Consider the following 12,748-nt stretch of genomic DNA (forward strand, 5'->3'; position numbering starts at 1 on the left):
GATAAATGAAGAGATGTACAGCACATAAGTGTAAACTCATACGACAATGATGTAATCGAACCCGTCTTCCTCCTCAGACAATAGCTGCAATAGCTGCAGGCATACAGTCCCAAGAACAGTGGCCAGACCTGCAATGGAACTCTTTGGAAACCTCAGTTGCTTCCTTATCAATCTCCACTCTGAGGCTCCGAGTTAAGCACAAGCAGATAACTAACACCTGTCTAGCTCTACACAATCAAAACCTGTTACCAGGGAAGAGCTCCCATTAAGCCACTGAGAGTAAGCTTGTATTTATTGCGTAGTGTCCTATAAGTACCACTTGTGAGTTGTATAATGAAGATTATTTTACATAGTAAAACTCTGTGACATACAGAAACATACTGTTTGTCTACAAGATTATTTCATTATTCACAAAGTGTCGAGCATCATAGGCTCTAGGTTTAAAACTTAATGCCTTGTGCTCTAAGTTTTACCGTTTTTTCTTGTGCAACTCTGGTTACGACTATTACTTAGTAAAGGATTAAAAGCTACAGATTATTGGAAGCCACCAAGGATGACATTATCATTTATGTTTACAGTTTAAGAACCACAGAATAAATACATTAAAATATGAAACTGGATTCTGGAGACGTATTAAACATGTACAGGGCTTCTGCAGTATATATTATTCAGAAAAACTTTGTAACTTGCAGGCAGCAATGGAGTTCAAAATCCATGAATTGCTTGCTGCCTTGGCTCCAGCAGAACTGGCCAAAGCCTTTGCGTCAGACTGCCTGCGGTCCAATATCATACCCTTGCTAGGATGACCCTGCTCGGGTTGCTCAAGGCTGTAAATTATGAAGGTTTGACATTTTGGGGAACTGGCTGAAAAGGCTTTCTGGCCCTCCGGAACAGGCTTTCTATGCAGAATAGTTCCTCCAGCAGCTATTACTAGGTCTTGTAGATAACCCTTATATGAAGGTACAAAGTCTCCCATAAAGTAAAACTTGAACCCATCAAAAAGTTTTGGTTGCTGCATGTAAAACAGTTTGTTTGAAAAAAAAAATGATTCCAATCACTGTAAAAGGTACTAAACTTTTGATTATGACACTAAAGGAAAAGCCAACCTTGTTCTGAAGTCTTAGTCTACCGAGTCGAGGACCATCCCTGATTCCATAAATGTCGACGTTAATTTCATAAGGCTCCTCATTAACTAGTTTCATTGCTTCTGTGCAAGCATTAATCCCTGTACAAACAGAAAGACATAGAAAGAGAGTAGATTATCAGTAACAATGCGCACATGTATACAAATCACTCATTTTAGGCTTCTGGTCTTGAGGGAGAACATTCAAAATAGAAACAATAATACTCACATTCCATACTCAGGATCCACCTCCCCTCCAAGATACCCATCAAAACTTTGAGGGTTCTTCTACATGCTCCATTTTCATCTACTGACGCAATAACATGGGTGACACTAGAATCCCAATTCTTTAAAACTGTAAGTCCAGATAATCTTTCAAATCCAGAAACAGATTCCTGCAGTTCAAGCCAACCAGGAATAATGGAATTCTTTAGACCACTTCAATTTCTTAAAGGAAAAGAAAGAAACAAGGAACAAAGCAAACACTCTAAGCAGCTCTTTACCCTCTCTGCATTTGTGAGAGATGAACAACAGAGAACTAATTTCTTGGATGATCCACAAAATTTCCGATCTGGAGGGGCGTTGTTGTCTTGTTTAACAGCAGCTTTATAATGTTCAGCATTAGATTGTCTACAAGAGAGAAAAAGGCATAAATGAGAATCCTAGAATATCAGAATTTGTTGTGATACGCATTAGATCTTCAGGGAAAAGTTTTACATACTTTCTAGGATTGCTCTTCCTCCTCCTTGCTTGAGATTCAGAGCTTTCATTTGTAAATTTAGAAGAGGCATGAAGGGGGCATAGCATAACAAAATTATCCTGATTCAAGACATTTAGAATTAAAATAGAATCATGGAAAAACATTAAATGAAAATAAAACTTCTTTTCATTATACATACAGTATCCCATCGACACTGAGGCATCAACTTTGCACAGGTGACATGAAAGCTCTTACGACAACTCCTCTCATAACAACCAAGAGCTGCTCCTTTAATTTCACAGCAAGAACATTTAATTCTACGACTCCTAGTCAACTCAGCTTCAAGATTAACAGCAGTATCATCTTCAAAATAGACATTGGGAGCCCTGCACATATTTTTGAGCATTTATAAGTTGTAAGTATCTAAAGAATCTAGAGTGGACTTTCACAGTCCATCCAACCCTGTCTCATATTTCAAGGTCGCAAATAATAATGTCTGAAATTGGCTAAGAAATTGCATCACACATTCTCCTCATTTGACTGAGGTCCAAAAATGTTAATTTGGAATGCAAATTAATAATCAAAACTAAAAAGAAACAATAAAAAGAAGAGCCAGAGCTTTTTGTACATATATGCATAAATATCAATGTCTGCATGCATTGACAGTTACAAAAACAAATAAAATTTGAAGGGCTAGGAAAGCAAAGATGCTTGTGTAAATGAATTTATTTCAATCATGAAAACTTGATAAACAGAAATTTATTTATAAACATAATCTTGTTTTGGCTAATTTGCAGGATTTCTTTTCTTTATACCATTCAGTGCAGATCCTGTGTGCATGAATAACCTTGAGTCCTCCATTGTGATCCGCAGCAACAGGCTTGCCATTATAATAGTGGACTATCTCTCCAGACGCCTGTCATTTTGGTTTTGATAGTAATGAATGTCAGCTTCGAATTCTAAAGATAAAATATGCAGATGAGGAAGGAATCTAAGTTATAAGTCACCCAAACAAATATATAGGGAAGGGAGTGAGGAAGACCTCTGATTCTTCTGATGAAAGACAGAAAGCACATTGGATTTTACTAGGAATGGCCTCACATCTCTGCAAGACCAAATTGTTTGTCAATGAAGGAAGCTTCTGCGCTGGTGATCGATCAGTTGTGATATCACAATTGCCTTCGATCTTTTCAGTGGGTTGATTTCCATTTTCATTAACATTCCCATGACCCTCTCCAACCCTAACAAAAGTATCATCTTTTAAGTTGCCATCAGAGGAAATTTTCGCCTTTTTGTTATTCTTCAATTCTCGATCACATAACTTGGCTTCCCTCGGAAGTTTTCTGGATTTGTTCCTGAACTCAGAGGCTTTCTTGTTATCAACTGTAGAGAGATTTATAAGAGACGACTCAGTTGTAGTATCCTTATTTGCCTGCTTCTGTACTTCTGATACCTCCTCAAGCATTTTGTTTGGCATAGAGACCATCTTTTGCTTTCTTGACCCTACTGGGCAGTGCATCTGGCTCTTGGCATTTACCTCCTTACAGATTTTTCCAGCCTTCTTAGTGGGTGGTGCACTACCACCTTCACTCTTTCCTAATGAAGCAGGTGATTCAGTTATCCCCTTGTCATCACCATTATTTTGAGTTTCAGCTTCTGTGGAGAGGACATGAACATTTTCAGATGTTGGCTTCATTGCAACCACAGATGGATGTTCCTTCTTACTCCTTTTGGAAGTCTTGGCCAAAGAACTAGAATTATTCTTACATACTGGTTCTTCATAAAATACTTTAGATCCTTTTGAATTAACATTAACACTAACATCAGCACCTGGATCTGTATGACTTGTAGCGCACTTTCTTTTACTTATATTCCTTGTCTGCCTACCTTGCTTGTTCAATTCATTACTAACAACTTGACTATCGTCTTTTGTTCCAGCAGGGGGAATATCTGGCAGAAAATACAAATTTCCACTACTTTGTCTAGAATTTCTAGACCTTGCACTTTTAGCAGAATGTGCTTCATCTAATTTCTTGTTTTTTGAGATTTCTTTCAGTTCCTTCACTTGAACTCTATCAATATCATCATTGTCTGCAACCTACATTTAAATTTTATTTTAATGAAAGCCATGATTTTCCCGTGCAAAATTGGAGGACTTGACTTATTAGAATTTGTAGAAGAGAGAAATTACACAAGGTAAAAATGAGCTGATACCTGCATCTTAGAAGGACTTCGGAAGAGTTCAGGGGAGCATTCTCTTTGTGTCCATTCAAACATCTCACTATCAAATAAATCTGCAACATTTGAAGATTTTCCATGCACTTCGCCCTACATGAGATTATCAATGCTTAAGATAACTTTATGGCATCGCCAAGATGTTTCAATGAAATGTAAAACTTCATAATTATTCATAGCTTGATCGAGTTAATTTTTTCATTCACAAACTACGGAATTCAATTACATAAACAGAAATGAGCAGTAAGTGGGAAGGTCAACTAGCTAAAATTAAAAAATCAGATTCATTTCCATTGCAGCACCTAGCTAAAATTAAAAAACCAGCCCAATAATTTTGCATTAACTGCCAGGTCAACTAAACAATATTACAAACCATTTCAAAGCTAGTATAAAGCAGGCTATACACTCACCGGTGGGGTCAATCTAGCAGAGTATTCATCATCTGAGTCTTTGATATCACTGAAAGTGGGAACATTTGGAGGACTATCTGTGAGTTGATCACCATCAGTATGCTGACTCAAATTTTCTTCATCCTTGTCTCTCAACCAAAAGAAAGGTGAAAGCATCGGTTCTCCCACTTCATTTAGAACTGGCTTCTCCTTTAAAGTTGTTGAACTGTGCTTAGACCTTTCATCCATTAGTTTACCAACTGTCTTGTCAGGGCGTGTAGGAGTTTCTGAAAGAGGACACTGTGGAACCTGAACCCTTTTCTTGGTTGGAAATGAAGGTTTAACTGAAAGAGAACCCGAATTTTTCAGGTTGGATTTAGTTTTCCTTGATCCTTTTCCTCTTAAGGATTTCTGTTTCTCATCTCTATCCTGACAATGTTTAGAGATATCTTGCTCATCATGACAATCATCTTTGTCTTGCGGTTTTCCATCTGTAATAAAGGAATTCGCATGTTAGACTACACTTTATGCATAATAACATCTCAAATACATGTACAGGAAAATACCTGATGATTTAGTTGAGGGTGCATTCTGAGTGACAAATATATTAATTCCTGAAGCAACCTCCATGCTTTTGTAAATACTAACCAAATTATCCATGTGTGGAGCAGGACGAATCTCTGCAATAAAAGTTATTGATAAGAACAATAGACTGTACAAGAACCTGTTTTAGTCACAAAATAGAAGGATCCTACCTCTGCGCCGATACGGAATTTTACAAACGGGACAATTGGAACCCGATTTCATTGATTTCACAATACAAGAGCTGTAAACAAAAAGCAAACAACAGTGATGGGTTCAAGTATATTCCAAGTTTTCATACAGCTGAAATTAAACCTAAAATTTATATGCAAATAGCAAGGAAGGAGGAGATTACTTGCAGAAGACATGATTGCAATTAAGTGAAACCGCAGAATTCAGCAGACTCAAACTGTAAAACAGATAGAGGAAATTGAACCCATTAGCCAAATAAAAATAAATTTCAAAACTTACATACGAATTCTATGCAAAATCAAGTTACGGATCTGTTTGGCTGCCAAGAAAGTTATTATAGCTCCGAACACTTAGATTTTTAATACAACAACAAAACAAAGCTAATTTGATATACAAAATAATCAGAAATCAGAAATAGTAGGAGTATTTTGGTACAGATAGAGTTACCAAATGGGGCACTTGAGCTCTCTGCCCATTTTCTCGAGGTGGGCCGGAGTCTCCATTTCTTTTTCTGGTTTGCTTTTGCTTTTGATCCGAGAGAAAGATTGAACAGAATGACAGATCGAGAAGAAGAAGACGACGGAGCGTTTTAATTTATCATCTTTTTCTTTTTTATATTTTCGAGATGAAGCTTCGTTTCGAAGCCTCAGTTTGAACTTTAACCCGCCAAAATTTCACGCGCCTCGCTTTCGCCTTTTCGCGGCTTTCGAATTTTTAACTTTAGGGCTTGTTTGGCAATTAACGGGTTGGAATTTGGAATGTGCTATTTCTCATTTCTTTTTTTAGATCATTGCAATTTAATATTATGTTCCAACAAAAAATAATAATAATTGGATTTTCTAATAGGTGATTGCATTTTAATATTCTTTGATACTTTTTAGATCATTGCAATTTATTATTTCAATTAAATATCTTATTTTTCTCGTATAAATTGTTGTGTCATTATCTAATAGGTTTTTCAATAAATGGGCAAAGAAAAATTAAAAAAGCTTAATTGAAACAAAGGTGACAAAATAGGAATAAGAGGGATTAACCCACTAATATCACTCTCCTTTCCTATTTTCATAAGAAAATAAGGATCCGTACAAAATCGATGAAACACGTAAGATGCGCCAACGCTCATCTTGAACCATTTGGTAATTTGGTAACCCTCTCTCTCACACATTTTTGTAAAACTATCTTTGTTCAACTTCTGATTTTGTGCCTCTTCAGTTTTCTAAATATGTCAAATTAGTGGGATGAGTAATGGTGGTATCAAATATCCGCAGAAAGTAATAACTATTGATATGAGGCAACCCATGCATTTTCAAAGCTTTTCAGAAATTGTCCTATTAAGAACTTGGAACACAAAAATGTTTAGAAGATAATGATATGACATTTTGTAATTGAACTCTTTGGAGATTAATATTTTGTCAAGGATTGCTATCAAAAAGCATAGAAGAGGCCATAGATTGGCAACAAATGACTGGCCAGTCAAGGCAAAAAATGGTCAAACTTTGCATGTCATATGCAGATCTTCAATGGCAGCTTCATCCCTGCCATGCCACACCTCTTTATCATTTGAGCTCGACTCATAGAAGCAAAGCGCTTCAGATGTTACCAGTAATCTCTACAAGAACAAGAACCATCTCTGAAATGGTGAAATCGACTACGATCCCTCACAACAATCTCCCGGTCATAAACCTTGGATATGAGTTTAATTGCAAGATGACAGTCTGCACAAACTCTCAAATTCTTCCAAATCCTAATTGGGATCCCTGGTGCAGTATTTAGGATCATAAAGGCAATTGCAATTTTTTCACTATGGTAGGACAATGCATTTTCTTTTTCCTCCTCCTCTATGTCTGCAAGAACATTTTCTGTATGAGGCACATACCCTTTCGGTTTCAACAGATTTGTGATCTCTGCTAGCATTGTGTATATCTTTTCACTTTGGGGATGAGATCTATCACCCATAGTAAACTCATAAATACAATTCCTCAACTCAACAATGCTATACCCTGGAGTTTTCGTCACCCCATCACTAAGCATTGTCCTCCTCACCTTTTGCACATCTGACCAACGACGCTCAGATGCATAAAGATTGGAGAGGAGCACATAATCTCCACTATGTCCAGGCTCTAACTCTCGAATGTGGGCTCTTGCAGTCTCTCCAATAGCCAAGTGCCCGTGTATTGTGCATGCTCCTAACAAGGTCCTCCAGATAACAGCGTTGGGCTGCATGGGCATGTTGTTAATGTATTCATATGCTTCTTGCACTAAGCCAGCCCTACCTAACAAATCAATCATGCAACCATAATGTTCTATTCTGGGCACAATTCCATACTCTTCTTTCATCATTCTAAAGTAATTGAACCCTTCATCAACCATCCCGCAATGACTACAGGCATACAAGACCCCAACAAAAGTGATCTCAGTAGGCATCAATCCCTCTCTCTTCAACTCCTTGAAAAGCTCAAGTGCTTCCTTACCAAACCCATTAACAGCCAACCCAACAACTAAAGCAGTCCACGAAACCACACTCCTTTCGTCCATCGTTTTGAACACCTTCTGTGCCTCTCTGATGCTTCCACACTTTGCATAAAGGTCCAGAAGAGCATTAGTAGCATGCGAATTCCCGGTCAAGCCCACCTTCAGCATATACACATGGATCCTCGTACCCAAAGCCAAAGTTCCAAGCTCAGCACAAGCAGACAACAAGCTAACCATGGTGAACCCATCTGGCTGAACACCCTCCAAACTCATATCCCTGAAAATAGTAAAAGCCTCATTGGGCCTCCCGTTCAAAGCAAACCCATTAATCACAGAATTCCAAGCCACAAGGTCTCTCTCAGACATTGACTCAAACACCCTGTGTGCACTCTCAACTTGCCCACAACATGCGTACATGTGAAGCAAGGTGTTCTTAACAAAGACCAATGACTCAAACCCATTTCTCAGAGCAATGGAATGTATCTTCTCACCCTCTCTAACATTCATCAACTTAGCCACAGCCTTTAGAAGAAAAGGGTAAGTGTGTGTATCAGGTTCCACAGAATTCACATGCATTTGGTGGTAAAGTTGAAGAACAGGAGTTGGGTTCTCACTCTCAGCATATCCTCTAATCATGGTGTTCCATGTGAAGACATTAGGGCTTCTGATTTGGGAAAATATCTGGTGGGCATAGGGCATAGGGGCTTTGAGAGACACAGTGGTGAAAATGAGGTGTTTGCCCATGTCTGGGTTGCTGAGTGAAACACCATGCCTTACAGAGAAGGCATGGATTTGCTGCAGCTTCAACTTGGAGGATGCACAGCATTGCAAGAGAGCAATGCACTTTTGGAGAATATGTGGTATTGGGTTTTGTGGGGAAGTTGGTGAGAGAGCTGAAAGTGAAGAGAAGAGGGTTTTGGGGTTGTGAGTTAAGGTTGTTGCTGAGAATGCACGTGGAAAAGATGGGTGGAGGAGTGAGGGCGGTTTTGGGAGCATTAGATCATGTTCCAATTGTTAGCTGCAAATATGCATGAGTTGATTATAGTAGATAGATAGTATACTCACATGTAAGAGTTAATTTGGGCTTTGGGTTTGTTGAGTGGGGCTGCTTCAAAGTATTTAACATTTTATTTTATAAACTTTTTCTTATCTAACTTCGTTTAAGTGAAATATTACAAATACAAAATGTTTAGGTGAAGCTGTTGATTAGAATGTGAATTGAAACTGTTGATTTGGTGACATTTTATTAGAATGTGAACAACATGAAAAGATTCGTAATTTTTTCTCTTTATTTGAAAGTTTGAACCGAGAATCTATAATCTCACACGATTCATTTCATGTCACTTAAACGGGTCATGTGCCCAAAAAGATTAGTACTTTGAACTTTGATCTTTTTAAGTTATAAAAGAGCCACATTATCTTCTCTCTGCTTTAGATTAAACAGCGCGCCTTCATGAGGAAAGCGTCCACAGAAATCTGTTAAAATATTAGCAAAGCGCTGTGGTAAAACCGCATTTGTCTAACTATATATCATAACCAACACTTATTGGCAAAGTTCATGGAGGAAGAGCTATAAGTACAGGTAGCTCACTGTGCTCCTCTCCAGCTAATTACATAACACGAATGAGCAAAGAAAACAAAAAAAGGTGGCGGTGATCATAAAAGATCAATCAAAAATTTCCCATTGGGGTGTGGTTGGAGGGGGTTCAAATGTCTCCCACTTGGTCGTCACAACAACAGGCTTTACATTTGCATTTGATATCTTCAGCACATCCAAACTTTCAACACATTTCTGCACCCTCTTGCCCTGGAAAAAAGCAACTTCCAAAATTAGCCTTCTCATTGCACTAAAATTAGCTCAAAACCTTAATATATATACACAAATTCTCCTATACGGACGTCTGAACGTAATTACTGTGCCGACGCTATGTATTTTTCACTACTCCTCCCTCATTTCCTCTATGTTTACAATGGGTACGTCTGAATGAGATAATAACTATATATATATGTATGTATATTACCTGCAAAGTTTTTTGAGCAACAGCATCTCCTTCTGCAGAAATGTTGTCCAGCTTGATGGCTTGCCTCATGAGCATCTCAATCAGTGTTGTGATCTGAACTTCTGCTACTTTGACTCCATTTGAGATGGATTTTTCAATTGCAGAGACCTATGAAAGAAAGAGGAAATTACTAAATAAGTATTAGGTGACCAAAAAGAATCAAAAGATAGGTAAGCGATGGCTGAAAAAGGACAATGCATTACATAAATATTTCATTTAGATTCCCATACTCTAGTGCAACTTTAAAATGTAGAAAACAACATCCATATTATTGTTCTAGGTTTGGAATATCTACCAAACATCTCTTTTAATAGAAAAAAAATAAAAAAAATTGAAGAATCTAAGCTGCTCGATACCATTCGTATGCATAATTGTATCGATGGGAGATAGACGTCAAGATCAAAACTTTATGATTATAAGAAGTTTATACACCAAAATAGTTGGCTTAATCTATATATAATTTATAGTTTCAATATAATTTGTACATAACTATACTTTCTAGTTTCAATATAATTTGTGTTTATGCATGCAAAATTTCCACCCATTCTAACAAACAATCTCATGATGTACATCGAACCAAGCAATTATTCAACCACCACTAACTGGGCTCTCACAAATTTATTTATTTGAAAAGAAACTGGGCTTTCATAAAATCACTATGTTGGCCCCTGGAAAGCCCCCAGCTCATGATTAAGTTTTACAAGAAAGATGATCCACTGTGTAAAACGAAAGTCCTGAGTCAATTCAATCCAAAAGGACCCCACTAAAACCCAACTTAAAGGTCAAGATTCAACATCCCAAGCCCAGCTGTCTCACCCACTTTTGATGCAAGCATTACACTCCCAATCGAACGGCTGACCTCACTCCAAATTTTTTTATCCAACTTAAAAACAAGCCAACATAAAATAAACATTGACAAAGTAAGGTCTGGGGTCTGCTTACCTGCTCCGCGAGCTTATCGACCTCCACGGACACGTCCGATATGGCGCGATGTGCGCTCTGGATCTTAGCATTTCGACGCATCTCATCGGCCCTTCTCTCGATGCTCGCTGGGTCCTCGATCAGTATGACTTTTGACCGGTCTTTGACCCCGCACATGTCCAAGTACTCAACGTTTTCTCGCTCTTTTCCTCTGAATATTAGCCTCTGCTCGCCAGGCTGTAACCCTGTCTCTACCATCAGAACCTTCTTCAACTCCCCTGCACAGTACATTTTGGTTCCAGTCCAGTCAACTCCCCATTATAATTTACCATTTTACCCTCACATTTCACCACCACTCACTCACTCAGAACCACCAACATTGCACTCTCTAATTGGATGACAACATAGTCAATTCAATTTTAAAGCAAAAACAGTAATCTAATGATTTTTTCCCTCCAAATTACTGATAATTACTGTTTTGTTTGGTTACCGAGAAAATGTGATTAATATATATTCTCGGGAGCCAAACAGAAAGCAAAGAATGACGTGTCAAAATACAGAATGCGAAAGGTTAAATCAAGCAAATTAATTACCGAAGGTGGATCGAGAAGCTGCCGAGATCTCGTACCGCATAGCACCGAAAGCAATCCGAAGCCGTAAATTCGGAGCCGGAGCGTCCGAGTTCTCACCTCTTTTCTGAACCAGCATTCCTCCGGGTCTCATTTCCCACGCAACTTCCTCGTCCCTTGACGTCGAAGACGGCGGCGTATTGGAGCTATCCCTGGCTCTGCCGTACGAATTGGACCTTCGCTTCAACATTTTCCTGTTTTTGAAATTCGGCGGAATTTTCCGGGAAAATATCCTGGGGTTTTATGTTTGAATCTGTTTTTTCGGGAAAATATATCTCCGCGGCATGAATGAATGCGCTGTTTTCTGCCGACACAAATAGAGTGTCATTTGGGGGGGTTTTTTATAGTGTGGGTTTGGTTTCGAATACATGAGGGAAATAACAAGGGATATGTTTTGACCACTGGAAGAGTGACACGTGTCGGGGTGCGTCAGGATTAGTGTCGAGTGACAGCTAAGCGGAGAGAGATCGCCGACAGTCGAAGGAAGGAAGCATTCAACTTTCAAGCATCCAAAGAGTAATTTGGTTGACACGTGGAAAACAGTAATTGGGTTTTACTGTGTGGGGTCCTGCTTGGTTTCGTTTTCATTGGACGAAAATGTTTGCACGTGAAGTTATGTGGCACCTACGAATTGACGCGTGTAGCTTTCAGATGGAAAATAAATTGTGGGTGAGGAAAGGGAGGTATTTGGCGTGATGATATCATCAGAGTCGTAGTATGGAGTTTAAGTCATTTGATCCAAGGGTGGAGAGTGATGTATGGATAAATTTCAATGTGACAGAGATTTTTGCTTAGAGTTTTACTAATTTTGTTGTTAAGGGATAATTAAGGCGTAACAACTTATGGTTAGTGTGTGATATAATCAAAAGTGATTAAGCCCTTGACGAAGCCTAATGTCTTTTTTTGTGATTAGCAATTCGACTATGGTTCAAGAGCATATGATGATGTAGTAGCTGTGTTGTTTGAATTGTATGATCAAAACATAATTATTATCATATTATGTTTAATTCTTAATCTAAGTGTCGAGCATTATTGATTACCCACTTTTTAAGTTTATTTTCATAGGCCATGTTAGATGGACTAGTCATGATAGGATTGTGACCAGTTCTAATCCGAATAATTGTCCATTGTAGCACTAGTAAGTAAAGTCCCACTTTTATTAAGAACACCGAACACCGAACGTGAAACATAACAATTGTCTATTTTAATTGAAATAGTCTTTTACGATCAAAGCTTACCAAACCACCTTTATAGACCGTATAACTTCAAAATCCTTCTACCAACAAATGTAACCTTAAACACTGTATTCATATAGATCAATAGTGTGGCAAATGACAAATGAATGATTTTTCGGGGGGTAAATTAAACGAAGGCTGTATTTTTATTACCAAGAAAAGCTTAGGCAGTCGAATGATTGAATTGCCAGACATTGATGGGTCTAGGGG

General features: G+C 38.2%; 3 protein-coding genes across 3 annotated transcripts; all 3 read right to left on the reverse strand.

Moving 5' to 3' along the window:
- Nucleotides 1–240: 240 nt before the first annotated feature.
- BRCA1 (breast cancer susceptibility1) lies at nt 241–5,830 on the reverse strand. Its single transcript, XM_021956740.2, has 14 exons — nt 5,669–5,830; nt 5,385–5,438; nt 5,203–5,273; nt 5,014–5,127; nt 4,469–4,938; nt 4,038–4,151; nt 2,866–3,921; nt 2,639–2,739; nt 2,023–2,209; nt 1,845–1,942; nt 1,627–1,753; nt 1,353–1,518; nt 1,107–1,225; nt 241–1,012 (listed from the first exon to the last, which is right to left on the reverse strand). The coding sequence occupies exons 1-14, from the start codon at nt 5,722–5,724 to the stop codon at nt 665–667; spliced, it is 3,081 nt and encodes a 1,026-aa protein (XP_021812432.2). The 5' UTR covers nt 5,725–5,830; the 3' UTR covers nt 241–664.
- A 650-nt stretch (nt 5,831–6,480) lies between these two features.
- On the reverse strand, nt 6,481–8,900 carry LOC110755483 (Tetratricopeptide repeat (TPR)-like superfamily protein). Its single transcript, XM_088252231.1, has one exon. It carries the CDS (start codon nt 8,687–8,689, stop codon nt 6,818–6,820), a length of 1,872 nt encoding a protein of 623 aa, XP_088108357.1. The 5' UTR covers nt 8,690–8,900; the 3' UTR covers nt 6,481–6,817.
- A 292-nt stretch (nt 8,901–9,192) lies between these two features.
- LOC110755515 (BAG family molecular chaperone regulator 2) lies at nt 9,193–11,633 on the reverse strand. The gene is made up of 4 exons (XM_021956738.2): nt 11,268–11,633; nt 10,696–10,952; nt 9,715–9,861; nt 9,193–9,500 (listed from the first exon to the last, which is right to left on the reverse strand). The coding sequence occupies exons 1-4, from the start codon at nt 11,491–11,493 to the stop codon at nt 9,360–9,362; spliced, it is 771 nt and encodes a 256-aa protein (XP_021812430.1). The 5' UTR covers nt 11,494–11,633; the 3' UTR covers nt 9,193–9,359.
- Between the last annotated feature and the right edge of the window lie 1,115 nt (nt 11,634–12,748).

This window comes from Prunus avium, chromosome 4 (assembly GCF_965620075.1).
Source record: "Prunus avium chromosome 4, drPruAviu1.hap1.1, whole genome shotgun sequence".
Taxonomy (NCBI): domain Eukaryota; kingdom Viridiplantae; phylum Streptophyta; class Magnoliopsida; order Rosales; family Rosaceae; genus Prunus; species Prunus avium.

Excerpts from the sequence above, each read along its gene's own strand:
- BRCA1 (XM_021956740.2), bottom strand. The coding sequence starts at position 5,724 with ATGGAGACTCCGGCCCACCTCGAGAAAATGGGCAGAGAGCTCAAGTGC. Across the intron at positions 4,939-5,013 it reads ACCCTCAACTAAATCATCAG|ATGGAAAACCGCAAGACAAA; the intron begins GTATTTTCCTGT and ends CCTTTATTACAG. Across the intron at positions 4,152-4,468 it reads CTGCTAGATTGACCCCACCG|GGCGAAGTGCATGGAAAATC; the intron begins GTGAGTGTATAG and ends AATCTCATGTAG.
- LOC110755483 (XM_088252231.1), bottom strand. The coding sequence starts at position 8,689 with ATGCTCCCAAAACCGCCCTCACTCCTCCACCCATCTTTTCCACGTGCA.
- LOC110755515 (XM_021956738.2), bottom strand. The coding sequence starts at position 11,493 with ATGTTGAAGCGAAGGTCCAATTCGTACGGCAGAGCCAGGGATAGCTCC. Across the intron at positions 9,862-10,695 it reads TCGATAAGCTCGCGGAGCAG|GTCTCTGCAATTGAAAAATC; the intron begins GTAAGCAGACCC and ends TTTCTTTCATAG. Across the intron at positions 9,501-9,714 it reads TTGCTCAAAAAACTTTGCAG|GGCAAGAGGGTGCAGAAATG; the intron begins GTAATATACATA and ends GCTTTTTTCCAG.